This window comes from Heptranchias perlo, chromosome 16, assembly GCF_035084215.1.
Source record: "Heptranchias perlo isolate sHepPer1 chromosome 16, sHepPer1.hap1, whole genome shotgun sequence".
Lineage (NCBI taxonomy): Eukaryota > Metazoa > Chordata > Chondrichthyes > Hexanchiformes > Hexanchidae > Heptranchias > Heptranchias perlo.
In genome coordinates, this window is record NC_090340.1 from 63,801,533 (window position 1) to 63,829,510 (window position 27,978).

At 46.6% G+C, this 27,978-nt stretch overlaps 1 protein-coding gene across 1 annotated transcript in view; it reads left to right on the top strand.

Annotated features, from left to right (window-relative positions):
* Positions 1 to 602: 602 nt before the first annotated feature.
* pepd (peptidase D) overlaps positions 603 to 27,978 on the top strand; it is a 140,569-nt gene continuing 113,193 nt past the window's right edge. The window contains 5 exon segments of the mRNA XM_067998201.1: positions 603 to 782; positions 7,950 to 8,077; positions 12,101 to 12,164; positions 23,405 to 23,452; positions 24,205 to 24,266. Of these exon segments, the coding sequence (XP_067854302.1) occupies positions 639 to 782; positions 7,950 to 8,077; positions 12,101 to 12,164; positions 23,405 to 23,452; positions 24,205 to 24,266 (446 nt within the window). The 5' untranslated portion in view covers positions 603 to 638.

Genomic DNA, 27,978 nt, shown 5'->3' on the forward strand with positions numbered 1-27,978 from the left:
TCTTGATTTCAAAACCTTCGATCTGAAAGAGAGCTTGTATTTATACAGCGCCTTTCACAACCTTCATTGGCTTCACAGCCAATGAAGTACTTTTTGAAGTGTAATCACTGTTGTAATGTAGGAAACGCGGCAGCCAATTTGCGCACAGCAAGATCCCACAAGTAGCAATGTGATAACGATCAGATCATCTGTTTTAGTGATGTTGGCTGAGGTATAAACATTGGCCGGGACACTGGGGACAATGCCCCAGCTTTTCCAATAGTGGCTGTGGGATCTTTTATGTCCCCCTGAGAGGGCAAACAGGGCCTTGGTTTACCGCCTCATCTGAAGGACGGCACCTCCGACAGTGCGGCAGTCCCTCGGGAGTGTCAGCCTGGATTGTGTGCTCAAGTCTCTGGCATGGGTCTCGAACCCACAACCTTCTGACTCGGGCGAGAGAGAGATATCTACTGAGCCACGGCTCACACCTCGATTGGGCGGAGGGAGGGGTGGGAGTTGAGGCGGTGTCTGAGTACAGTAGGGAATCTCATTCTCTGCTCTTTGTTGCCAGATCCTGGTGTATAGACACTAATCCTTTTCTCTTTTAAACTGCTTTCAGGCCCTCATTCTCGCTAGGAAACGAGACCCTGCGGGTGCCTATGGCCCTCTTTGCCCTGAACCGGCGCAGGCTGTGTGAACACTTGCGTAAGAACGCAGAGGTGCCGAGGAAATCGGTGGCGGTGCTGCAGGGGGGAGAGCAGACCCAGCGATACTGCACCGATACCGATATCGTCTTCCGTCAGGTGAGCTGCAGTTTCTAATGGCCCAGGGGACAGGTGTGGGGACAGACACCTCCATTGTATTACTTGGGTTCACAGGTAGGTGTGTGTTAGTGCAGACAAAATGGGTGGGGGGGGGGGGGGGTGAGATTGCCAGCTTCCCACCCACCCCCGAAGGAGCTGATTCTCACTTGGGGGTACAGGGTTCAGAAGCTCTCCAGGCCCTTACCCGAGTGGCTGTTCTTCATATCGGTCTAGGCAAGCTGTTTGACTGTCAGACGTGAGCTCCGTCCTGGCACTCTGCATCTTGTCAGTGCTTTATGAATCACCCGCCTCTGATTTACACACACATTTGGTGTAATCTTGAGTTAGAAAGAGGATAAATTGAAGAGAAGGGTGTCCAAAGCGTGGGGTACGTCCGGCACCCGAGCAATGGCAAACTGGGCCGTGAGACCCAGGCAACTCCGTCTTATCCGTGCTTACATGCTCCTGTTTGAAAGCTGCGGGCCTAGAGGTTTTTAAAGGGCTGTTCTTGGTGCTGTTGCCTCACTGAGTGGATAAATCCTAAATCAGAACACCAAGATCTGTTAACGCCAGCAACTCGAGGTAAATGGGAATCACTGGGAACATGAATTTTAAAGTTGTGTTGCTCCCGAGGCTCTAAGATATAAAGCTAAACCGCTCACAAAGGCAGAGGATGTTCCTGATTGAGGTTAGTTTCCTGCCTTTAATACAATTTTCCTTTTTAAACACCAGCAACAACAACTTGCATTTATGTAGCACCTTTAACGTAGTAAAATGTCCCAGGGTGCTTCACAGGAACGATTATCAAACAAAATTTGACACCGAGCCACATGAGATGGCCAAAGAGGGAGGTTTTAAGGAGGGTCTTAAAGGAGGAGAGAGAAGTAGAGAGGTTTAGGGAGGGAATTCCAGAGCTTAGGGCCCAGGCAGCTGAAGGCACGGCCGCCAATGGTGGAGTGATAAAAATCGGGGATGCACAAGAGGCCAGAATTGGAGGAGCGCAGAGATCTCGGAGGATTGTAGGGCTGGAGGAGGTTACAGAGATAGGGAGGGGGCGAGGCCATGGAGGGATTTGTAAACAAGGATGAGAATTTTAAAGTGGAGGCCATGCCGGACTGGGAGCCAATGTAGGTCAGCGAGCACAGGGGTGATGGGAGAACGGGACTCTATGTATTTCTCAGTTACAGACAATTCTATATTGAATAGAGACGGTAGCAGCCTGTTCCCTATAGATGCAGACGCTGAGGTTATATGTTGCTGGGTGATGTCTGGAATCATTGCAGCTGTGTCAAAACTGTGCAATACAGTACTGACAGCAATATCACTAATGGGTAAAAAGAACAAAGCAACTCAACCAATCTGTATAAAGGGTTACATTCGAGTGAAGATATTTAGAAGCAATCTGTTTAATGCATTTTAAACTAACCCGCCTGTAAGTGTAGGGAATGAAATGTGACAGTTCTGTGTTGGCCCTTTGTAGGATTGTAGAATCCAATTTAATAAAGAGTTAGAAAAAAGTTGACTCTCAGTCCTTTCTGTTTCGGACAGCTCAAGTAATTAAATCCGCAAGCATCGTTACAAAGTTATACTGCTGAGCAGGCTAAGCTGGCAGTGTCCTCTGCATTTCATTACCGTCAGCAGTAGTAATGAGAGTGAATGAGTCACTAACTCTGGGTCTTGGCTGTTTTGTACAACAGGAGGCATCTCTGCCATGGCTGGGAGAGATGTTAGAAGATAAGAATTTCATTGTATCCATTGACTCCTGCTCGCCTCCTCTCTCACCTCCTCCTCCTTGCCATATGAGAGAGTGCCATTTTGGCTCAGTGGAGTAGCACTCTCGCCTCTGAGTCAGAAGGCCGTGGGTTCAATCCCCATTCCAGAGACTTAAGCTCGTTATCCAGGCTGACACTCCAGTGCGGTACTGAGGGAGTGCTGCATTGTCGCAGGTGCCGTCTTTCGGATGAAACGTTAAACCGAGGTCCCTCAGGTGGACGAAAAAGATCCCACGGCACTATTTTGAATAAGAGTAGGGGAATTCTCCCTGGTGTCCTGGGCAATAATGATCTCTCAACCAACGTCAGTTTTAAAAAAAAACAGATTAATTGGCTGTTTATTTCATTGATGTTTGTTAGACTTTGCAGTGTGCAAATTAGTCCGTGTGCTTACATAACAGTAGATATTTCCTTAGCTTTAAAATGCTTTGGGACATCCTGAGGATGAGAAAGGCACTATATTAATTCACATTTGGTCTTTCTCCAGCCCTCAGCCCATCTTGTCTGACCTCACCCTTCTCTCCAGAAACAAACCTCACTTTTTCTAGACCTTGCTCCTTCCACTTAATTACTTGTGCATTCTTTAATCGTTCATTGTCTTCCCATTGCCTTGCTGATTTTTGATATCTTTTAGCGGTTTTCTATCAAGTAGTTTATAGGTCATTCAACCCATTAACTCATGGAATGATACAGTACAGATGGAGGCCTTTGGGCCCATCATGCCTGTGCTGGCTCTTTGAAAGAGCTATCCAATTAGCCCCACTCCCCTGCTCTTGCCCCATAGCCCTGCAAATTTTTCCTCTTCAAGAAAAGTCTTCTATAGGCATATAAATAGTAAACGGGTAGTAAGAGGAGGGGTGGGGCCGATTAGAGACCAAAAAGGAGATCTACTCGTGGAGGCAAAGAGCATGGCCGAGGTACTAAATGAGTACTTTGCATCTGTCTTTACCAAGGAAGAAGATGCTGCCAAAGCCACCGTAAAAGGGGAAGTAGTTGAGATATTGGATGGGGTGAACATTGACAGAGGAGATACTGGAAAGGCTAGCTATGCTTAAAGTAAACAAACCACCAGGTCCAGATGGGATGCGTCCTGGTTTCTGAGGGAAGTAAGGGTGGAAATTGCAGAGTTACTGGCCATAATTTTCCAATCCTCCTTAGATACGGGGGTGGTGCCAGAGGACTGGAGAATTGTAAATGTTACACCCTTGTTCAAAAAAGGGTGCAAGGATAAACCCAGCAACTACAGGCCAGTCAGTTTAACCTTGGTGGTCGGGAATCTTTTAGAAACGATAATCTGGGATAGAATTAGCAGTCACTTGGACAAGTGTGGATTAATAGAGGAAAGCCAGCACGGATTTGTTAAAGGCAAATCGTGTTTAACTAACTTGATTGAGTTTTTTGATGTGGTAACAGAGAGGGTAGATGAGGGCAGTGTAGTTGATGTGGTGTTTATGAACTTTCAAAAGGCGTTTGATAAAGTGCCACTTAATGGACCTGTCAGCAAAATTGAAGCCCATGGAATAAAGGGGGCAGTGGCAGCATGGATATGAAATTGGCTAAGTGACAGGAAACAGAGAGTAGCGGTGAACGGTTGTTTTTCTAACTGGAGGGAGGTGAAACGTGGTGTTCCCCAGGGATCAGTGCTGGGACCACTGCTTTTTTTTTATATATATTAATGACTTGGACTTGGGTGTAGGATCATAGAATGGTTACAGCACGGGAGTGGCCATTCGGCCCGTCGAGCCTGTGCCTGCTCTCTGCAAGAGCAATCCAGTTAGTCCCACTTCCCGCCCTTTCCCCGTAATCCATACAATTTTTTTCCCTTCAAGTATTTATCCAATTCCCTTTTGAAAGCCATGATTAAATCTGCCTCCACCACCCTTTCAGGCAGTGCGTTCCAGATCCTAACCACTCGCTGCATAAAAAAGTTTTTCCTCACGTCGCCTTTGGTTCTTTTGCCAATCACCTTAAATCTGTGTCCCCTGCTTCTCGATCCTTCTGCCAATGGAAACCGTTCCACTCTCTACTGTGTCTAGACCGCTTATGATTTTGAATACCTCTATCAAACCTCTGCTGCCATGAGAATAACCCCAAGCTTCTCCCATCTATCCATGTAATTGAAGTCCCTCATCCCTGGAATCATTCTAGTAAATCGTTCCTGCACCCTCTCTAAGGCCTTCACATCTTTCCTAAAGTGCGGTGCCCAAAATTGGACACACTATTCCAGTTGTGGCCGAACCAGTGTTTTATAAAGGTTCAACATAACTTCCTTGCTTTTGTACTCGATGCCTCTATTTATAAAGCCCAGGATCCCACATGCTTTTTTAATCGCTTTCTCAACCTGCCCTGCCACCTTCAGCGATTTGTGCACATATACCCCCAGATCGCTTTGTTCCTGCACCCCCTTTAGAATTGTACCCTTTAGTTTATATTGCCTCTCTTCGTTCTTCCTGCCAAAATGTATCACTTCACCTTTTCCTGCGTTGAATTTCATCTGCCACGTGTCCGCCCATTCCACCAGCCTCTCTGTATCCTCTTGAAGTCTATCACTATCCTCCTCACTGTTCACTATTTGGAAATTGTGCCCTGCACACCCAAGTCCAAGTTATTAAGATATACCAAGAAAAGTAGTGGTCCTAGTACCGACCCCTGGGGAACACCACTGTACACCTCCCTCCAGTCCAAAAAACAACCGTTCACCATTGTTTCATGTCCCTTAGCCAATTTCGTATCCATGCTGCCACTGCCACTTTTATTCCATGGGCTTCAACATTGTAGACAAGCCTATTACGTGACACTTCATCAAATGCCTTTTGGAAGTCCATATACACCATATCAACCGCATTACCCTCATCAGCCCTCTGTTACTTCATCAAAAAACTCTATGAAGTTAGTTAAACATGATTTGCCTTTATCAAATCCGTGTTGGCTTTCCTTAATTAATCCACACTCATCCAAGTGACTGTTAATTCTGTCCTGGATTATTGTTTCTAAAAGCTTCCCCACTACTGAGGTTAAACTGACTGGCCTGTAGATGCTGGGTTTATCCTTACACCCTTTTTTGAACAAGGGTGTAACATTTGCAATTCTCCAGTCCTCTGACACCACCCCGTATCTACGGATGTTTGGAAGATTATGGCCAGTACCTCTGCAATTTCCACCCTTACTTCCCTCAGCAACCTAGGATGCATCCCATCCGGACTGGGTGACTTATCTACTTTAAGTACAGCCAGCCTTTCTAGTACCACCTCTATCAATTTTTAGCCCATCCAGTATCTCAACTACCTCCTGTTTTACTGTGACATTGGCAGCATCTTCTTCCTTGGTAAAGACAGATGCAAAGTCCTCATTTAGTACCTCAGCCATGCCCTCTGCCTCCATGCATAGATCTCCTTTTTGGTCCCTAATCGGCCCCACCCCTCCTCTTACTACCTGTTTACTATTTATATGCCTATAGAAGACTTTTGGATTCCCTTTTATGTTAGTTTCCAGTCTATTCTCATACTCTCTCTTTGCCCCTCATTTCCTTTTTCACTTCCCTTCTGAACTTTCTATATTCAGCCTAGTTCTCACTTATGTTATCAACCTGACATACTCCCCCATTTCCTGCTTCATTTTACTCTCTCTCTGTCATCCAGGGAGCTCTGGCTTTAGTTGCCCTACCTGTCCCCCCGTGGGAATGTACCTAGACTGTTCCTGAACCATCTCCTCTTTAAAGGCCACCCATTGTTCGTTTACAGTTTGGCCGTCCAATCTTTGATTCCAATTTACCCGGGTCAGATCTGTTCTCATCCCACTGAAATTGACCCTCCTCCAATAGAGTATTTTTACTCTAGATTGATCCTTGTCCTTTTCCATAAGTAATCTAAATCTTATGATACAATGATCGCTCTGCACAGGGAACAACTTCAAAATTTGCAGATAACACAAACTTAGAAGTGTAGTAAGCAGAAGGATAGTGATGGACTTCACGTGGCAGCTGAAATTTAACGCAGAGGGGTGCGAAGTGATACATTTTGGCAGGAAGAATGAGGAGAGGCAATATAAACTAGAGGGCACAATTCTAAAGGAGGTGCAGGAACAGAGGGACCTGGGGGTATATGTGCACAAATCGCTGAAGGTGGCAGGGCAGGTTGAGAAAGTGGTTAAAAAAGCATACGGGATCCTGGACTTTATAAACAGAGGCGTAGAGTACAAAAGCGAAGGAAGTTATGTTGATCCTTTATAAAACACTGGTTCGGCCACAGCTGGAGTATTGTGTCCAATTCTGGGCACCGGACTTTAGGAAGGATGTGAAGGCCTTAGAGAAGCTGGGGTTGTTCTCCTTCGAGTAGAGAAGGTTGAGAGGAGATTTGATAGACGTGTTCAAAATCATGAAGGGTTTAGATAAAGAGAAACTGTTCTCATTGGCGGAAGGATTGAGAACCACAGGGGACAGATTTAAGGTGATCGGCAAAAGAACCAAAGGCGTGATGAGGAAAAACCTTTTTATGCAGCGAGTGGTTCTGATCTGGAATGCGCTGCCTGAAAGGGTGGTAGAGGCAGATTCAATCGTGGCTTTCGAAAAGGAATTGGATAAAAACTTGAAGGGAAAAAATTTGCAGGGCTACGGGGAAAGAGTGGGGGAATGGGACTAACTGGATTGCTCCAAATGACCTATGCTGTAACCATTCTATGATTCTACGTATTTATCCAGCTCCCTTTGAAAGTTACTATTGAATCTGCTTCCACCGCCCTATCAGGCAGTGCATTCCAACAACTTGCTTCGTAAAATCAATTCCCTACTCCCCCCGGGGCCTCCACAGGGGCCCCCTGTCCCCCCAGGGCACCAGCAGGGACCCCCGGGAGCCTTCAGCCCACAGCTTGCTGACATGGTGAAAGGGACTCCCTGCTGTGAGCTCCTGCTGTGAGCTCCCACATGGCTGATGAGTATGCAGTAGACAGAGGAGCTGGGAATTGATGAGATGCATTATAGAATCGTGCTCGCATCCACACATCAAGTAACGAGAGCTGTCACAATGTTTTAGATTGCATGCTTTAATGTGGTTTGCTGAATTTTAGTAGTTGGTGCCTGGAGTTGGTGCCTGGAGTTGGCTTTAGGCAGAGGAGTGGAGTCATTTACGGGGCAGACACAGGCTGTGATGGGAAGAAAGCGCCCCCTTTAGTTCTACTTGTGAGCTTTGTGAATTATAGTGAATATTTTTGAGCAGCAGAGTGATAACTGGGATGAGTTGACGCACGAGAGCTGCGGTAATGTCCGTTGAGAGAGACGTTCACTCGTTTATGCAATTTTAACACTCCAGCTCGAGTCCCCGTCCCATCCCTTTCTCCCGATTAATGTCAGCATCCTTTCTGAAGACTTTTTTTTAACAGTAAGTGTTGTTCCTTGTTGCAGGAATCTTTCTTCCATTGGACGTTCGGAGTCATCGAGAGTGACTGCTATGGTGCCGTGGATGTTGCTACTGGCAAGTCACTGCTCTTTGTGCCCAAACTCCCGGAGAGTTACGCAGTGTGGATGGGGAAGTAAGACTCTTTCTACCGCTCGTCATTTTCCCAAACTCTTTTGTAATTGCCCTTTCTCCTTCCGTCCTGTCCCTGCACCTAATTTCTCTTTCCAAGCTGGTGATTGAAGTCCTACGTAGAATTACATAGAATTTTACAGTGCAGAAACAGGCCATTCGGCCCAACAGGTCCATGCCGGTGTTTATGCTCCACACGAGCCTCCTCCCACCTTACTTCATCTCACCCTATCAGCACATCGTCCTAGGGCTTGTTCATATTCCAGCACTGTTACAGCTCACGATCTGCATGTTAACAGTATGTGGGAGCACCCCTGGTGATAACTTTGAGTTGCTCATTAGTTCTGACACCTAATGGAGTGTCATGTCTGCAGTGGCAGGATGGAGGGTACGAGGGAATGTGCCGGAATGGCCCGTGGTTTGCCGCCAGTCAGAATCGGAGCATTTTGTTACCTTATGTTTTGACTTCATGTACAACTAGTGTCCCCATCCCCCCCGTCCTTCCTCTTGCTTATTTCCCCACGCCAGCTGAAGTGTGGAACTGAGCTGCACAGAGCTGGAGTGTCCCAGTTCTGATCCCCTGTCCTCTGCTCAGTTAGTTAATAATCAGTCCGTGTAGCAGGGCGGGAGCTGCAGTTGGGTTTGCTGATCTCGAGGGGGGGGAAGCGAATGAGCTGGGGGCCTCACCTTTTTCCCACCCTCTGACCCCCCTGCCCGTGTCTGCGTGTGGTTGTTGGATTAGGAAAAGTTTGGGCATGGCTGCGATGCCCTCTGCAGTCATACAGCTTGCTGACACGCACACTCCGGAATAGCCGCATGGTTGAGGTGCTGGAGGGTACCTTGGGGGGAATCGTTCTCCGGCAAGAGTCTGTGACTTCAGGAGGAATAATTAATTTTTCAACCATTCCGTTCAGTGATTTTGTTTTGCTTGCGATTTTGTTTTGTGAGCAATGAGTTTGCCTGCAGTGTTGTGATTTCTCATGTGGCTCTTGACTGAGGATAGACAGAGAGAGATTGGGATCTGTTGCTGTGTAATTTGCCAAACACACTAATTGACGGAAGCCATTATTTACTCTTGGCTCTGGGACCTGACTGAAAGCTGGAGTGACTATTTATCCACGTTGTACTATCTCCCTCTGTAATTAACACTGCAGCTGCTGCTACTCTCGTTTGATTGCAATTAGTCGCAGCATTAATTAATATATTGATTAAATGGCCGCCTTCACGATGCGCCATTGTGCTGCATACAATCAGACAAATCAAAACTTGCTCTAGTTTCAATAACTTTGGGAATGTAGCACAGGAGGAGGCCATTCAGCCCCTCGAGCCTGTTCCACCATTCAATTTGATCGTGGCTGATCTGTATCTTAACTCTATCTAATTTTCTTGGTTCCTTACCTAACAAAAATCTATCAATCTCGGTTTGTAATTTTTCAATTGACCCCCAGCCTCAACAGCTTTTTTGGGTGGGGGGAGTGTTCCAGATTTCCACTGCCCTTTGTGTGAAGTGCTTCATGACATCACCCCTGAATGGCCTAGCTCTACATTAGAACATAAGAAATAGGAGCAGGAGTAGGCCCTACGGCCCCTCGAGCCTGCTCCGTCATTCAGTAAGATCATGGCTGATCTTCGACCTCAACTCCACTTTCGTGCCTGATCCCCATATCCCTTGATTCCCCTAGAGTCCAAGAATATATTGATCTCGGCCTTGAATATACTCAACGACTGAGCATCCACAGCCCTCTGGCGTGGAGAATTCCAAAGATTCACAACCCTCTGAGTGAAGAAATTCCTCCTCATCTCAGTCCTAAATGGCCAACTCCTTATCCTGTGACTATGCCCCCCTAGTTCTAGACTCTCCAGCCAGGGGCAATAACCTCAGCGTCTACCCTGTCAATCCCTCTCAGAATCTTTTATGTTTCAATGAGATCACCTCATTCTTCCAAACTTGAGAGTATAGGCCCATTCTACTCAATCTCCTCATAGGACAACCCTCTCATCCCAGGAATTAATCTAGTGAACCTACGTTGCCTCTAAGGCAAGTATATCCTTCCTTAGATAAGGAGACCAAAACTGTACACAGTACTCCAGGTGAGGTCTCACCAAAGCCCTGTATAGTTGTAGTAAGACCTCTTTACTCTTGTACTCCAACCCCCTTGCAATAAAGGCCAACATGCCTTTTGCCTTCCTAATTGCTTGATGTAGCTGCATGTTAACTTTGTGTTTCTTGTACCAAGTCTCTCTCTGAACTCCAACATTTAATAGTTTCTCACATTTAAAAAAATATTCTGTTTCTATTCTTCCTACCAAAGTGAATAATCTCACATTTCCCCACATTATACTCCATCTGCCACCTTGCCCACTCACTTAACCTGTCCCTATCCCTTTGCAGACTCTTTTGTGTCCTCCTCACAGCTTACTTTCCCACTTAGCTTTGTATCGTCAGCAAACTTGGATACATTGCACTCGGTCCCTTCATCTAAGTCATTAATGTAGATTGTAAATAGCTGAGGCCCAAGCACCGATCCTTGCGGCACCCCACTAGTTACAGCCTGCCAACCTGAAAATGACCCGTTTATCACTACTGTTTCCTGTCCATTAACCAATCCAGTATTCATGCTATTATATTACCCCCAACCCGATGAGCCCTAACCTTGTGTAATTTTAAGGTTATGCCCCTGTTCTGGCATCTCCCATCAGAGGGAATAGTCTCTCCCGATCTACCCCATCAAATCCAATCAGATCACCCCTCAATCTTCTGCACTCGAGGGAATACAAACCTAAAAAGTTTTTTTTTAAAATGAATTTTTCCCTCTCTGCAGTTGACTCTGGGGACTTATTTACATTTGTTGACTCTGGGGACTTATTTACATTTGTTGACTCTGGGGACTTATTTACATTTGTTGACTCTGGGGACTTATTTACATTTGTTGACTCCTGTGAGGAGGAATGAGTAATTCAGTCTCCTGATCTCCTCTCTGTCCCACGCAGCAAGTTGTGGTCACTGCCGTCACAGGATAGACACCAGGGAGCAGTTACCGTCCCTCCCACTGACTCGCACAGGACCCAACAGTGGAATCATACAGCACAGGAGGGGGCCATTCGGCCCATCGTGCCTGTGCTAGCTCTTTGAAAGAGCCATCTAATTATCCCACTCCCCTGCTCTTTCCCCATAGCCCTGCATTTTTCCCTTTTCAGGTATTTATCCAATGACCCTTTTGAAAGTTATTATTGAATCTGCTTCCACCGCCCTTTCAGGCAGCGCGTTCCAGATCATCATAACTTGCTGTGTAAAAAAAAAAATTCTCCTCATCTCCCCTCTGATTCTTTTGCCAATTACCTTAAATCTTTGTCCTCTGGTTACCGACCCTCCTGCCACTGGAAACAGTTTCTTATTTACTTTATCAAAACCTTTCTCCTACAGTAATACCAGTCCTGTACAAACACTTGAGTGTCATTTCCTGATCAATAAAAAAAAATTCTATGCAAGGAGGTTCTTAATTAGTTAATAGCGATCTTTGACTGCCCTTTAAAAAAAAATTTATCATGTATTTCGGTAAAAGTGTCCATTACACAGGTTAGGAGAAGAGGTTACCAGTGCCTTTTTTTTAAAAAAAAAGGTTTTGGAAAGTTTTACAATGCAATATCTAAACAATAGCAGAGAATGTGGAGTTCAGAATCAGTTGGAACTGACTCAGCTGCTCGAACACAGGAGCAGCTGGACAGCATCGCCTATAACCACTTACAGAAGGTGGAGAAATACTCCAGGAAAACAGCAGCACCCCCACCAGCAAGACTCCAAATGGGATGGAGGTCGACCTGCGATACAGGTGGGGCTAGAATATGCTTCCCCCACTCCCCACTGGAACATCTGGACTGATGCTGGTAGGGAAACGGAGTTGATACCTAACCCAACGTTATCGGCTCTGAGATAGAAGCACTCGGGAGCATGGGAAAAAACAGATGCTTTTAATGGAAAAATATTACTTTAAACTGTTAACACTCTCTCAACTTTTTTTTTTAAAAGGATTCACGCTCTAGACCACTTCAAAAAGAAGTACTCTGTGGATGAGGTTCACTACACTTGTGACGTAAGTCTCCCTCTCTTATAGTGACAAGCTTTCAAAGTTTCTGTTCAGGGAGATGGACAAAGAGGCTGGAGTTAGATGAAGGGAGAGTTATAGGGCTGGAAGAGATTGGAGATTGGGAGGGGCAAGGCCATGGAGAAATTCAAGGCACTGAGGAATTGGGACCGAGCACAGGGGTGACGGGTGAACGGGACTTGGTGCAAGTCAGGATATGGAGCAGCAGAGTTTTAGCAGAACTCAAGTTTACGGATGGTGGAAGATGGGTGACCGGACAGGAGACCAGTGGAATAGTCGAGTCTGGAGGTAACAAAGGCATGGGTGAGGGTTTCACAGCAGATGAGCTGAGGCAGGGGCGGAGACAGGCAATGTTACGGAAGTGGAAGTAGGCGGTCTTTGTGAGGGAGAGGATAATGGATCAGGAACTCAACTTAGGGTTGAATAAGGTTGAGAACGATTTGATCCAGCGTGGGATAGTGGCTTGATAGGGGGTGAGTGGAGTTGGTGGACAGAGGACAGTATTATTCAGTCTTCCCAATGTTAAGAACATAAGAAATAGGAGCAGGAGTAGGCCCTACGGCCTCTCGAGCCTGCTCCGCCATTCAATAAGATCATGGCTGATCTTCGACCTCAACTCCACTTTCCCGCCCGATCCCCATATCCCTTGATTCCAAAAATCTGTCCATCTTAGCCTTGAATATATTCAATGACTCAGCATCCGCAGCCCTCTGGGGTAGAGAATTCCAAAGATTCACAACCCTCTGCATGAAGAAATTCCTCCTCATCTCAGTCTTGAATGGCCGACCCCGTATCTTGCGATTATGCCCCCTAGTTCTAGATGCTCCAGCCAGGGGAAACATCTCTCAGCATCTACCCTGTCAAGCCCCATCATAATCTTATGTTTTAATGAGCTCACCCCTCATTCTTCTGAACTCGAGAGAGTATAGGCCCATTCTACTCGACCTCTCCTCATAGGACAACCCTCTCATCCTAGGAATTAATCTAGTGAACCTTCATTGCACCGCCTCGGAGGCAAGTATATCCTTTCTTAGGTAAGGAGACCAAACCTGTACACAGTACTCCAGGTGTGGTCTCACCAGTCCCCTGTACAGCTGTAGTAAGATTTCCTTACTCTTATACTCCAATCTCCTTGCAATAAAGGCCAACGTGCCATTGCCTTCCTAATTGCTTGCTGTACCTGCATGCTGACTTTGTGTTTTGTGTCCGAGGACACCCAAGTCTCTCTGAATACCAACATTTAATAGTTTCTAACCATTTAAAAAATATTTTGTGTTTCTATTCTGACCAAAGTGAATAACTTCACATTTCCCCACATTATACTCCATCTGCCATCTTGCCCACTCACTTAACCTATCTTTATCCCTTTGCAGACTCTGTGTCCTCCTCACAGCTTACTTTCCCTTCTGGCTTTGTATCGTCAGTTAACTTGGATACATTACACTCGGTCCCTTCATTCAAGTCATTAATATGGATTGTAAATAGCTGAGGCCCAAGCACTGATCCTTGTGGCACCCCACTAGTTACAGCCTGCCAACCTGAAAATGACCTTTTTATCCCTACTCTCTGTTTTCTGTCCGTTAACCAATCCTCAATCCGTGATCATTTGTTACCCCCAACCCCATAAACCCGTATCTTGTGTAATAACCTTTTATGTGGCACCTTATCGAATGCCTTTTGAAAATCCAAATATATGCCATCCACTGGTTCTCCCTTATCTACCCTGCTAGTTACACCCTCAAATAAGCATCAACTCCGAGTGCCATGGAATGGGGTTTGAGGCTTTGGGGGAGAGATGATGTGGCTTCACATTTTCATTTTCTCCCTTTTCTTCCCCCATCACCCACTTTGGGGCTGAACTCACATCTCAGCTGTGGGAAGTTCTGAACAGTGGTCATGCATTTTAATAGGTGGTGGGGATTAGAGATGGGGAGGGGAGAGGTCATGGGAAGAGTGAGTCACCTCATCCTGAGAAGTCAGAGAGCAGATTTCCCTCTCTAAGGAAAGGCCTCGGAAGGGAGAGGTGGAAGATGAAGAGTTTGAGGACAGGTGAATGGCATTAAAAAAACAAAAGTGGGAAGAGTTATGTCCAGCAGAATGTACAGAATCCAGCAAAGTATGGAAGAGTTAATTGGAAAGATTTTATTTTTCACAGGTGCAAATTGAATCTAAGTGTGGGGGAGTTACTAATGTTTTATTCATGATCTCCTTTTGGAAAACTGGTGTTTATATGATTTCTTCTGGGTTAGGTGGGAAGTAAAGCATAAAACTGAGCTGCTAAATAATTAAACGTGGTTTCATTTAATTTAGTTTTGTGCAGGTACAGCCGCTGTGGATATGTTTATACCGGGTAGCAAAATGACGAGGAATTGTGCGCCTACCTGGCTCAGAGAGAGAATTCATGGCTCACGTCAGTGGCTCAGTGGGCAGCACTCTCTCCTCTGTGTCAGAAGGTCATGGTTTCAAATCCCACTCCAGAGAGTTGAGCATGTAATCCAGACTGATACTTCAGGGCAGTACTGAGGGAGTGCTGCACTGTCTTAGGTGCTGTCTTTCAGATAAGATATTAATCACAGACCCCATCTGCCCCCTCAGGTGGGTGTAAGAGATCCCACTATTTTGAAGAAGAGAAGGGGAGTTCGCCAGGTGAGATGGCCAATGTTTATCCCTCAACCAACATCACTAAAACAGATTACCCGGTCATTACCTAATTCCTGTTTGTGGGATCTTGCTGTGCGCAAACTGGCTGCCGGGTTTCCTTACATTACAACACACTACGCTTCAAAAGTAGTTCATTGGCTGTAAAGTGCTTTGGGACGTCCTGAGGTTGTAAAAGGCGCTATATAAATGCAAGTCTTTCTTTATCTTTCTAACACCACCCAGTATGGTACTGACACCTTGAGATCAGACACGTCCCAGGCTCAGTGCCCAGTCTATGCCGAGTTAGCTGATCTCGGCCTGCGTGGCTGGTTTTGGTGGTACAGGGAGCTGCAGCACACCTTGGGCTGAGAGAGGTTAGGGCGGGGTCAGGCAGGGGGGGGGGGGGGAGAGATTCTCTGGAGTGGTCAGTATTCACAGGGCGGTGGGGGGGGGGGAATCTCGGGAGTGGTCAGTATTTACAGGGCAGTTGGGGGGGGGGATTCTCTGGAGTGGTCAGTATTCACAGGGCGGTGGGGGGGGAATCTCGGGAGTGGTCAGTATTTACAGGATGGGGGAGGGGGTTGGAGAGGGGGACGGATCCCCAGGATTCTGTCAGCAGTTACAGGGGGAGATCGCCAGAAGTGTGTCCAGTGTTTGTGGGAATTCCCAAAAACATACGTTTAGAATTCACTGTTTTTAAAAGCTGTGAATGTTGGGAATCTGAACAAGGAATGCAGAAATGTACAAGAAATTGTGTTATATCGTTTCTTTAATATAGAAAATGTCCCAAGGAAGTTCACGGGAGAGAAAAAAATAGATGAAAGGAACTAATGCAGGAGAGTTGGGAGGTTGTTTGACTAAAAACTTGTTTGAAAAGACAGGTTTGAGGATTTTAAAGGTGGAGAGGTTGAGGGAGGGGGTTCTGGAGTGAAGGGTGGTGTCAGAGAGGGGAAGGTGAGGGAGAAATCTGTTCCATTGCATTGGAAAGAAAGACCTTGCATTTATCTCCACAGCGCCTTTTGCAACCTCAAGACTTCCCAAAGCGCTTGACAACCAATGAAGTCCTTTGTAGTCACTCTTGTAATGTAGGGAAATGCAGCGGCCAATATGCGCACAGCAAGATCCCACCAACAGTAATGGAAGAAATGACCAGACCATCTATTTTTAGTGATGGTTGAGGGATAAATAATGGCCCCAGGACACGGGAGAATGCTCCTGCTCTTCGAATAGTGCCCTAGGATCTTTTACATCCGCCTGAGAAGGCATGTTTAACGTCTCATCCGAAAGACATTAGCTCCGACAGTGCAGCACTGAAATGTCAGCCTGGATTTTGTGCTCAAGCCTCTGGAGTTGGGCTCGAGCCCACAAACTTCTGAGTCAAAAATGAGAGTTCTACCACTGAGCCAACACTGACACCGTCATTACTTTCCCTGACGGACAGCAGTGAACTGGTTGGAATTTTTTTTGTGTGATCTCTCATGTAATGCTTCCTTCGAGACACATATTGATGCTCATTTAGTTGGCTGGGAAAGTTTTCTGCATTTTCCAAACGCTTAAGTATTGCCTCTTTAAACTTTTTTTTTACATGGGATTTGGTGCTTTAGAGCTCCTGGGAACTAAGAAGGTGTGTAAGAGTTTGAAATTCCTAACCCAAGACCTTGTAAGCCCACTAGACATGTTCCAGAGTCAGATTAAACCTTTTGTGATTCTACACTGCTGACAGATGGTGTACAGGCTTCTGTGAAGTGAGTGTGTGAGATTCTGCATCAAAGAACTTCATTCTAGGGAGGCCTCTGGAGAATCTGAGTTTAAAATTGAATCATGAGCCCTGGATTCATGGAAGCTCAGTGCCTGACTGTATTTCTTAAACACACAAATGTCTGTGTTTCTTCTTATTTATCTCTCTTCCATCCTCCTCTTCACCCAAATTTTTTTTTAAAAAAACATCTGGAGACTGAACCCCCCACCCCTGCCGTGAGCTGGTGCTTGGGCTGGTCTCCACCCCTGGTGTCCGCCTGCCTTTTCCTCCCACCGCACTCCCGGCACACTGGTGCTGTTGCCAGTTTGCCGACGCTGCCCTGCCCCCTCTGTCATTCTGCTTTAACCATTCGCACGCCCTCAGGGCCTCGTATACACTGTTTATTTCCCTCATCGTGTTTCCTCTTGTCTTGTGCTATTATCACTTCTGTGATTTAATCATCTTTTATCCACCGAATTATTTCACAGATCATTCTATCTTTTTTTTTCAACAGCAGCACGTTTAATGTAGTAAAAAAACGTCCTGAGGCGCTTCACAGGAGCGATTATCAGACAAAATTTGACTCTGATCCACGAGATACGAGGATGAGAATTTTAAAATCGAGGCGTTCCCGGACCGGGAGCCAATGTAGGTCAGCGAGCACAGGGGGTGACTGGTGAACGGGACTTGGTGCAAGTTAGGATACGGGCAGCAGAGTTTGGATGAGCTTGAGTTTACGGAGGGTGGAAGATGGGAGGCCGGGCCAGGAGAGCGTTGGAATGGTCGAGTCTGTGTACGTTTCTTGTGTGTTATTTCTCTCTGTCTCTTATCCCCCCTCGCTCTGTTCCTTGTTCATCTGTAACATCTCTGGGTTCTGAAGAAAGTACACAAGACCTGAAACATTAAACATTTCCTCTCTCCATAGACCCTGCCTGACCAGCTGAGTGTTTCCAGCATTTTCTGCCTCTATTTCAGATTTCCAGCACCTGCACCATTTTTGTTGCTTTGTTCCTCTGTTGATTTTTGTAGGTTTTCCTTTCTCCAAAATGACATTCAGAAATATCTTGACACTCGACATAGTTATAAATCATTGCATTTCACAATTAACCCTCCGCATCAAGGGTTATTTTACAGCTGCGTATTAACTTTGACTGCTTTTTCAGGGCGCTAATCATCGAATGACTCTAAAAGGGGAGATAGAGGGGACGCTTTTATCTTGTTTGCTACGGATTAGCAGCCTGTTGAGTATCAATTGCCCCTGGGTGTGAGGCAGTTTGCTCTGTAATGAGCTCGGACCGTTAGAATGTGTCTTTTTTTAATATAAAAGCTCTCCTTTACCTACTGACCCGTGAACTGTTAGATTGGGTCAAACACTAAAACGTAAGCAGCAGAAAGAGCGTGCAGAATCCAGAGCGTCTCACCCACCCGCCTTATTAAACACTACCCCATCGACCACCCTAAACATTCGCTCCCTTCACCACCGGCGCACAGTGGCTGCAGTGTGTACCATCCACGGGATGCACTGCAGCAACTCGCCAAGGCTTCTTCGACAGCACCTCCCAAACTCGCGACCTCTACCACCTAGAAGGACAAGAGCAGCAGACACATGGGAACAACACCACCTGCACGTTCCCCTCCAAGTCACACACCGTCCCGACTTGGAAATATATCGCCGTTCCTTCATCGTTGCTGGGTCAAAATCCTGGAACTCCCTTCCTAACAGCACTGTGGGGAGAACCTTCACCACACGGACTGCAGCGGTTCAAGAAGGCGGCTCACCACCACCTTCTCAAGGGCAATTAGGGATGGGCAATAAATGCCGGCCTCGCCAGCGACGCCCACATCCCATGAATGAATGAATTAAAAAAAACCCTGCCCCACCTGTGGCAGAGTCTGCGGCTCCCAGATTGGACTATTCAGCCACCACAGAACCCACCCTCCCGGAGTGGAAGCAAGTCATCCTCGACCCTGAGGGACTGCCAAAGAAGAAGTAGTATGATAATTACTTAACTGGGGGCAGTGGTGCCCAGTGTGAGCCAGTGGGGTGATTCTTTCTCTCTTTCTCTCCCTCCCTCTCTCCCCTCCCTCCCTCTCTCCCTTCCGCGCGCTCACTCTCCCACGCCCACTGATGTCTAACAGACCTGACTAGCTCTTCACTTCAATTCCTCTCCCCCTTGTGCGGGAGGTAATTTTTTCCTCCAGCTGCTGACTCGATGTATTATAAATGACTTTTTAGTGACCCTAACATAAAAATCACTGACCTTGCTGACCACCTGCGCCCCCCCCCCCCCAGCATATTGAGAATTTTTCCTTTTTAACTTTATCTGACACCAGTGCGCAGATTTCTGAGGTGCTGATGTTGGAGCCTCCTCGATCTACCCGTGTGTAGTGTTTAACCCTGCTCTGTGTGTTCTTTGTGGTATAGCTCGGCTCGAGGGTGGGAATCCTTCCTAACCATTTAATGTCTGTTCCTTGGGATGGGGTAAATCCGTTCGGAGAACAGTCCCCACTGTGGGGATCGGAGGTGTGGTGATGAGAGTTGATTCCTGGCTGTGCCCTGTTTCAACGTTGCTCCAAGCTGCCTTTCTGACATACCAAGTACATTGGTGATGGTTAATTGATGAAGTAGTTGTTTATTGCCTGTGATGAATGCAGTGCAATATCATAACATCATAGTAGGTACAGCACAGGAAGAGATCATTCGGCCCATCAAGTTTTTATCCGATTCCCTTTTGAAAGTTATTACTGAATCTGCTTCCACCGCCCTTTCAGGCAGCGCATTCCAGATCAGAACAACTCGCTGCATAAAAATTTGCTGACTGAGTGTGTGCTTTACTTGGTGTCTAAGATTTGTCGTCTCAACCTATTTTTTTCCCAAACAAAATGCAAAATACTGCAGATGGTGAAAAACAGAAAATGGTGAACACAGTCAGCAGGGCAGGCAACATCTGTCGAGAGCACAAGTCGATGTGTCGCATAGCGAACCCTTTTGGAAAACTGGAGGATATTCCAGATCAACAGCATTTATAAAGGAAAATAACCATGGAGGGCATAGTCTTAAAATTAGAGCTAGGCCAAACAGGAGTGAAATCAGAAAGCACTTTTTACATAACATTACATAGAATTTACAGCACAGAAACAGGCCGTTCGGCCCAACTGGTCCATGCTGGTGTTTATGCTCCACACGAGCCTCCTCCCTCCCTACTTCATCTCACCCTATCAGCATATCCTTCTGTTCGTTTGTCCTCATGTACTTTTCTAACTTCCCCTTGAATGCATGCTTAAAGGGTAGTGGAAATTTGGAACACTCTTCCCCGTAAAGGCTGTGGATGCTGGGGGTCAGTTGAAATTTGCAAGACTGAGATCGATTTATTTTTGTTGGGCAAGTGTATCGAGATCTGGAGCCACGGCGGGTAAATTGGAGTTAGGATACAGATCAGCCATGATTTGATTGATTGGCGGAGCAGACTCGAGGGGCTGAATGGCCTCTTCCTGTTAGTGATGTAAGGAGTCTTACAACACCAGGTTATAATCCAACAGTTTTAATCCAATAAAACTGGTGGACTATAACCTGGTGTTGTAAGACTCCTTACATTTGTTCACCCCAGTCCGGCATCTCCACATCATGGCTACTGTTAAGAGTGAGAGTGAACACGAACGCGCACAGCAATAGAACGGCCTGTAAAATGCATAGGTGGAGAACAGGAGATGATTAAATGGCAGAAGTGATGATGTGGATGAGACAAAAGGAGGGATAATGAGAGAAATAAGTGTGTGATAAACTGAAGGGGGGATGGGGGAAGTAGTATGGGAACTGCGAAAAGCCGGCAAAGTGGAGCCAGCTGCAGCAGTCCAGGAATCTGGTGGAAGATCGACACTAGGGGTGCAAGGTACCCCAAGCACGCTGTTCCAACAGAATCACAGTGGAGCAAATCCCTTCCCATTCACTCCCACTGTCACCTGAAATAACACCACATTAAAAGTTTTAATCCATTATTTCACTGGCACCATTTTCTAAGGAGAAGATTATTTTTATGCATTGCTACTGAGGCACCTTTCCATTATAGAGTCATAGAGCACGGATAGAGGCCCTTCAGCCCATCGTGTCCGCGCCGGCCATCAGCCCTGTCTACTCTAATCCCATATTCCAGCATTTGGTCCGTAGCCTTGTATGCTATGGCATTTGAAGTGCTCATCCAAATGCTTCTTGAATGTTGTGAGGGTTCCTGCCTCCACAACCCTTTCAGACAGTGAGTTCCAGACTCCAACCACCCTCTGGGTGAAAAAGTTATTTCTCAAATCCCCTCTAAACCTCCCGCCTTTTACCTTGAATCTATGTCCCCTTGTTATAGAACCCTCAACGAAGGGAAAAAGCTCCTTAGTATCCATCCTATCTGTGCCCCTCATAATTTTGTACACCTCAATCATGTCCCCCCTCAGCCTCCTCTGCTCCAAGGAAAACAAACCCAATCTTCCCAGTCTCTCATCATAGCTGAAGCGCTCCAGCCCTGGTAACATCCTGGTGAATCTCCTCTGCACCCTCTCCAAAGCGATCACATCCTTCCTGTAGTGTGGCGACCAGAACTGCACACAGTACTCCAGCTGTGGCCTAACCATTACTGTACATCTGAAAGCTGCTGTGGCTGCTGCACCTCGCTGTTAGAGCAGAGATGTTCAGTTACCTGTCGTTTGTCTCAGCAGCAATTCCTAGTCACTGATCCTAGTCCCAGAAGCCATGTCCGTGCAGTGCTGAGGGAGCGCTGCACCGTCGGAGGGTCAGTACTGAGGGAGCGCTGCACCGTCGGAGGGTCAGTACTGAGGGAGCGCTGCACCGTCGGAGGGTCAGTACTGAGGGAGCGCTGCACCGTCGGAGGGTCAGTACTGAGGGAGCGCTGCACCATCGGAGGGTCTGTACTGAGGGAGCGCTGCACCGTCGGAGGGTCGGTACTGAGGGAGTGCTGCACCGTCGGAGGGTCGGTGCTGAGAGAGTGCTGCACCGTCGGAGGGTCGGTGCTGAGGGAGTGCTGCACCGTCGGAGGGTCAGTACTGAGGGAGTGCTGCACCGTCGGAGGGTCAGTACTGAGGGAGTGCCGCACCATCAGAGGTGCTTGTATTTTGGATGAGCTGTTAAACCGAGGCCCCGTCTGCCCCCTCAGGTGGCTGTAAAAGATCCCATGGCACTATTTCGCAGAAGTGCAGGAGAGTTCTCCCCGGGGTCCTGGATAATATTTATCCCTCAACCAACATCACTAAAACAGGTTATCTGGTCATTATCTCATTGCTGTTTGTGGGATCTTGCTGTGCCTAAATTGGCTGCTGCGTTTCCTACATTACAACAGTGACTACACTTCAAAGGTACTTTACTGGCTATGAAGTGCTTTGGGACGTCCTGAGGTCATGAAAAGTGTTAAATAAATGCAAGTCTTTCTGCTGTTTTTGCTTTTTACTGGTTCAGGTTTCCATTTACAAACTAAGATCCATTGTCAAGGATTAAAAGAGCCGGTGATCAGGGGGAGTGGTTGGATGATAAGCTTGGGCGTTAAAAACCGTAGGTTTTAAGAGGAAGGAAAGACTGAAGGTGCAGTTTTTGAAGTCTGAGGAAGCAATGAGTTAGAGTAGGTGAATGGAGAGACACCAAGCAGAGGTGGGGTGACATTAAAGGAAAGTAGCACAGGGGAGGTTGTTAAGAGGCTTTTGAAGGAAGTGAGAGAAATGTCTTGTGGTTTAGGGAGAACAAGGGCGGGGATACCATAACTGACTGGGCGCTGGTGGTGAAGTGGGTTGGTAGTATCGTAGGTGAGCACAGGAGGAGGCCATTTGGCCCATCGTGCCTGTGCCAGCTCTTCAAAAGAGCTATCCTATTAATCCCATTCCCATGCTCTTTCCCCATAGCCCTGTAAATTTTTTTCTCCAAGTATTTATTTAATCCCCGTTTTGAAAGTTGGGGCAGTGCAGCAGTCGATGGAGTGCAGGATGCCTGCTAGGGGGTGTGCTTGGGGTGAGATTCAGTAACGAGAAGGACCTGGAGACCTGCACAGTGGGGGACAGGGAGCAGTGGAGCTGGACAGGGACTTGGTAATGGGAGTGTGTGTGCTAGAAGATCCGTTACTGAGTGTAGTGCGAGGGAGCTGAATTTCTAACCATCCTGGTTAAGGAGTCTCTGCTCTGTTAACCTGACTCCCGCTCTAAGCCGTTTCCCCAATTACCTTGTCAGCATTGAATGGAATGATGTGTTGCGTAAGTCCAATTAAAGTACCCGACAGTGGGTGATGAGAGTTAAGAGACTTCTGATCCCACTCTCATACAGGATGACCTTTAGTTCTGCCTGACTTGGATCATCTACTTAAGAATACTTGCTGTCAGTCAAGTAACCTAATCAGACTCAAATTGGACCTGGGGTGTTGAAGTTTCCTTTACACTTCAAAAAATTTTGCATCTCATAAAGATACTCCAAATGCGGGGGAATCTTTTAGATGAGACGTTAAACCGAGGCCCCGTCTGCCCCCTCAGGTGGATGCAAAAGATCCCACGGCCACTATTCGAAGAAGAGCAGGAGAGTTCTCCCCGGTGTCCTGGCCAATATTTATCCCTCAGCCAACATCGCTAAAACAGATTATCTGGTCTTTATCTCATTGCTGTTTGTGGGATCTTGCTGTGCGCAAATTGACTGCCCCATTTCCTACATTACAACAGTGGCTACACTTAAAAGATTTTTTTTTTGAAGTGTAAAGCAAACGTCAACACTCTAGGTCCAGTTTGAGCCTGATTTGGTTTCTTGATTGACTTGAGTATTAAGTAGCTGGGACAGTGTTTGATGCTGGAAATAATGGGGAATGCTTTGTGTTTACAGGTGGCTGAGGTGCTGAAGAAGCTGCAACCGGACGTGCTCCTCACCTTGGTACGTACCTGCGCAGCGCAACTAGCGGGAATCGCGACCGCTGAGTGGGTCACTGGGGCCTGTTCAGCCGTGTGTTCGGTTTGCACACCGGGGAGTTAGTGAGTAGTGTCACTTGTTCCCTGGTGGAGTCACTCTGGACTGAACTGCCCGGCTGGGGCTCGTCCTGTGGCCCTTCAGCCCGGACAGGGTGAGCACATCCAGTGAGGGAAATCACAGCTGAATAGCTGTAAATGTGCGAATGTAATAAATAGTCTTATTCAGGGGTACCATCACTGTGTTGTCAATCGGCCATTTCATAGGTGGGTGGGATGAATTTGGATCTAGATCCCCTGTTTACAACAATATAATAAGGTTTGCAGAGGGAGCTTGTGCTGTTTACATGTATCTGGGATCAGCGCTCCTGTGTGAAGGGACGATTCTGTGCAGTTACCCAGGTAATGTGGCCGACTGAGGTGGATCATGGTTTACACAGATGTGTAATGCAGCTGCTGATTGGTGAGACTGTATCTAGGGCTAACAGACAAATAAATCTTTATTTTAATTCCACAAAATGCCACGTTTTTTTTTACAGATTTGGGGATCACATTCTGCCATTCCCTGCTTCTGATCTCCCCCCGTGAAAATTGCAAACCAGTCACGTTGACTGCCTTCTCTCCCCTCCCCCTGCCCCCCCGCCCCATGATTACTGGGACCTCCGGATATATTCAGTAAATGTGAAATAAGATGGATATTTGTTGTTTTTATAATTTCAGCGTGGCCTCAACACCGATAGTGGGCACACCACCAGAGAAGCCTCCTTTGATGGAATCAGCCAGTAAGTGCTCTCTAATCATCTTTGTTCTTGCATTACATTGTTAGGGATCCTAATGCATTATTGAATGATTAAAGCTAATTATTTAACAACTTCACATCCAGGAGCGCACTGCTAGCTGACAAACTCCATCTTACAGACTGACTCCTTGTTCAGTCATTTGCGACAATGATACAGCCCTTACTGGTGTTAAGGGAACGTCTCCAAATCCTCACAGTCCATCAGTACTGAGACATGCATTCTTAACAATCAGACATGACACTTGTACAGATGTGGAATGTTGGGTTCAAGCCCCACTTCAAACTTGAGCACATCATGTAGACCGGCACTCCAGTACAGTACTGATGGAGCGCTGCACTGTCGGAGCTGCAGTTTTTAAACAAGCCCCAGGTGGATGTTAAAGATCCCAAGGCACTATTGGAAGAACAAGGAGTCCTCCCGGTGTCTGCCCAATATTACTCCCTCAACCAACACATTAAAAAATAGATTAACTGGTCGTACATTTCACTTCTGTTTGCGGGATCTTGCTGTGCAAATCGGCATTTCCCTACATAAGTGACTGCAATTCAAGCATTATTCATCAGGTATCAAGTGTTTTGGAACATCTAGATGACATGATGAGGTGCTAAGTGTATGCAAGTTTGTCCATTTGTTAATCTTTGGAAGTTATGTTCTGGTTTGGCTCATTGTGGGAGCTGTTACTGAATCCCTTTTTACAGACGTGATCTTCATAATTCAACCCCGATTATTCAGAGAGGATGTAGATTTTTTTTTCCCCCCTCGAGCTCAATAGCCTCTGATCCGGGATCTTAGTTTGCAATGTCCATTTCCTTTGAAATATTAACTCTTTCTCGAGATTTTAAAAACTCTTTTTTAAAGAGAGAGAGGGAATGTGGTAGATCAGTAAGGGAGGTTGAGGCAGGCTGGCGAGGGATGAGCTCAGGGTGCGGCTTTGCTGTCCATGAGGGGCTGAAGGAGCCGACGCTCAATTTTAATAGAAACATAGGAGCAGGAGAAGGCCATTCAGCCCATTGAGCCTGTTTCGCCATTCATTTAGGTTATATCTTAACTCTATGTACCTGCCTTGGTTCGGTAACTCTTAATACCCTTGCCTAACAAAAATCCATCAATCTCAATTTTGAAATTTTCAATTGACCCTCAGCCTCAACACCATCTTTGGGGGCGAGAGTTCCAGATTCCCACTCCCCTTTGTGTGAAGAAGTGCTTCCTGACATCACCCCTGAACGGCCTGGCTCTAATTTTAAGGTTCTGCCCCTTTGTTCTGGACTCCCCCCACCAGAGGAAATAGTTTCTCTCTATCTACTCTATCAAATCCTTTAATCATCTTAAACACCTCAATTAGATCACCCTTTAATCCTCTAAACTGAAGGGAATACAAGCCCAGTCTCTGCAACCTCCCCTCGTAATTTAACCCTTTTAGCCCCGGTATCATTCTGGTGAATCTACGCTGTAAACATAGAAAATAGGAGCAGGAGGAGGCCATTCGGCCCTTCGAGCCTGCTCCACCATCCAATATGATCATAGCTGATCCTCTATCTCAATACCATATTCCCGCTCTCTCCCCGTACCCCTTGATGCCTTTTGTGTCTAGAAATCTATCTAGCTCCTTCTTAAATATATTCAGTGACTTGGCCTCCACTGCCTTCTGTGGTAGAGAATTCCACAGGTTCACCATCCTCTGAGTGAAGAAATTTCTCCTCATCTCAGTCCTAAATGTCCTACCCCGTATCCTGAGACTGTGACCCCTCGTTCTGGACCCCCCCAGCCAGGGGAAACATCCTCCCTGCATCCAGTCTGTCTAGTTCTGATCACCCAGATCACCCCTTAATCTTCTAAACCGAAGGGAATACAAGCCTTGTCTGTGCAACTTGCCCTCATAATTTAACCCTTTTAGCCCCGGTATCATTCTGGTGAATCTGTGCTGCACCCCCTCCAAGGCCAATATATCTTTCCTGAGGTGCGGTGCCCAAAGCTTCAAGACAGGCTGTGTTTTGTAGGAATGGATTTCTAATGTGGGCTCTGCTGAATTGACCTAATTCCCCTCACCCCATCCAGTGTATGACAGTGTAGAGTCACTGACTCACCAACTCTCGGAAGTTTCAGGGCAGGGGTTTGTTGGGGAGCAGGCCAGTGTTTTGCAGGTGTGGGGGTCTGGGGGAGGTGGTCGCTGGGACAGTCTGGCATTCGCAGGGGCTCCCTAGGATCTTGTCCGTATTTGCAGGGGGTCTTGTGGAAAGTTTGAGAATTGCTGGTCTTGAGGGTGGTGCGTTTGTGTTAGAAACCTCTCGAGCTGCCTGATTGTTGGTTCCAATTGTGTTGTTGATCATCCCTCTCTGATCTTAAATCAGCGGGAATCGGCTCGATCCTGGAGTTGTGGTAAATTAAATTCTGATGTAATCGCTGCCTGTCATCTCCCAATTCCTATTGTTGCTTCTGCCTTTTTAACTCTAGCCTTGGTTTGAAGACAGGCAAAATATCAAAATAATTCATCTTTATCACAAAAATTTGATTTGGGCCCCAGGAGGAAATCATCACAAAGCAGCTCAGGCTTGACTGATGCTTTTGTGTCTTCACTTCCCTCCGAGTGGTTATGATCTGGAATGCACTGCCTGAGGGGGTGGTGGAGGCAGATTCAATCGTGGCCTTCAAAAGGGAACTGGATAAGTACTTGAAAGGGAAAAGATTTGCAGGGCTACGGAGATAAGGGCGGGGGAGTGGGACTAGCTGGATTGCTCTTGCATAGAGCCGGCATGGACTCGATGGGCCGAATGGCCTCCATCCATGCTGTAACCTTTCCATGATTCCCCAAGGAGAGCGAGAGTTCATTCCACCTGTGTAAATCATCTTCAGTTTGATTTATTAAAGGGATAACTTTAAGCAAGGTGCACTTTAATATGAGGTGAGAGGGGGAAACCAGGGAACTATAGACCAGTTAGCCTAACATCTGTTGGGAAATTACTGGAGTCTATAATTAAGGATAGAGAGATTGAACACCTTGAAAATTTTCAGCTGATCAGAGAGAGCCAGCTTGGATTTGTAAAGGGTCGGTCATGCCTGACGAACCTGATTGAATTTTTTGAAGATGACTAAAGTAGTGGACGGGAATGTCCATGGACATAGAATCATGGAATGGTTACAGCACGGAGGAGATCATTCGGCCCATCGAGTCCGAACCGGCTCTCTGCAAGAGCAATCCAGCTAGTTCCACTTCCCCGCCCTTTCCCCGTAGCCCTGTAGATTTTTTCCCTTCAAGTACCTATCCAATTCCCTTTTGAAAGTCCCTCATAAGAGACTGTTAGCTGAAGTCGAAGCTCATGGAATTGAGGGCAAATTATTGACCTGGTTAGGAAATTGGCTGAGCGGCAGGAGGCAGAGAGTAGGGATAATGGGCAGGTTCTCAAATTAGCAGGATGTGACTAGTGGTGTCCCATGAGGACCTGTGTTGGGGCCTCAACTATTCACTGTATTTATTAATGACTTAGATGACGGGATAGAGAGCCACATATCCAAGTTTGCTGATGACACAAAGATAGGCAGCATTGTAAGCAGTGTAGATGGAAGTATAAAATTACAGAGAGATATTAATAGATTAAATGAATGGGCAAGACTGTGCCAAATGGATTTCAATGTAGGCAAGTGTGAGGTCATCCAATTTGGACCTAAAAAGGATAGATCAGAGTATTTTCTAAATGGT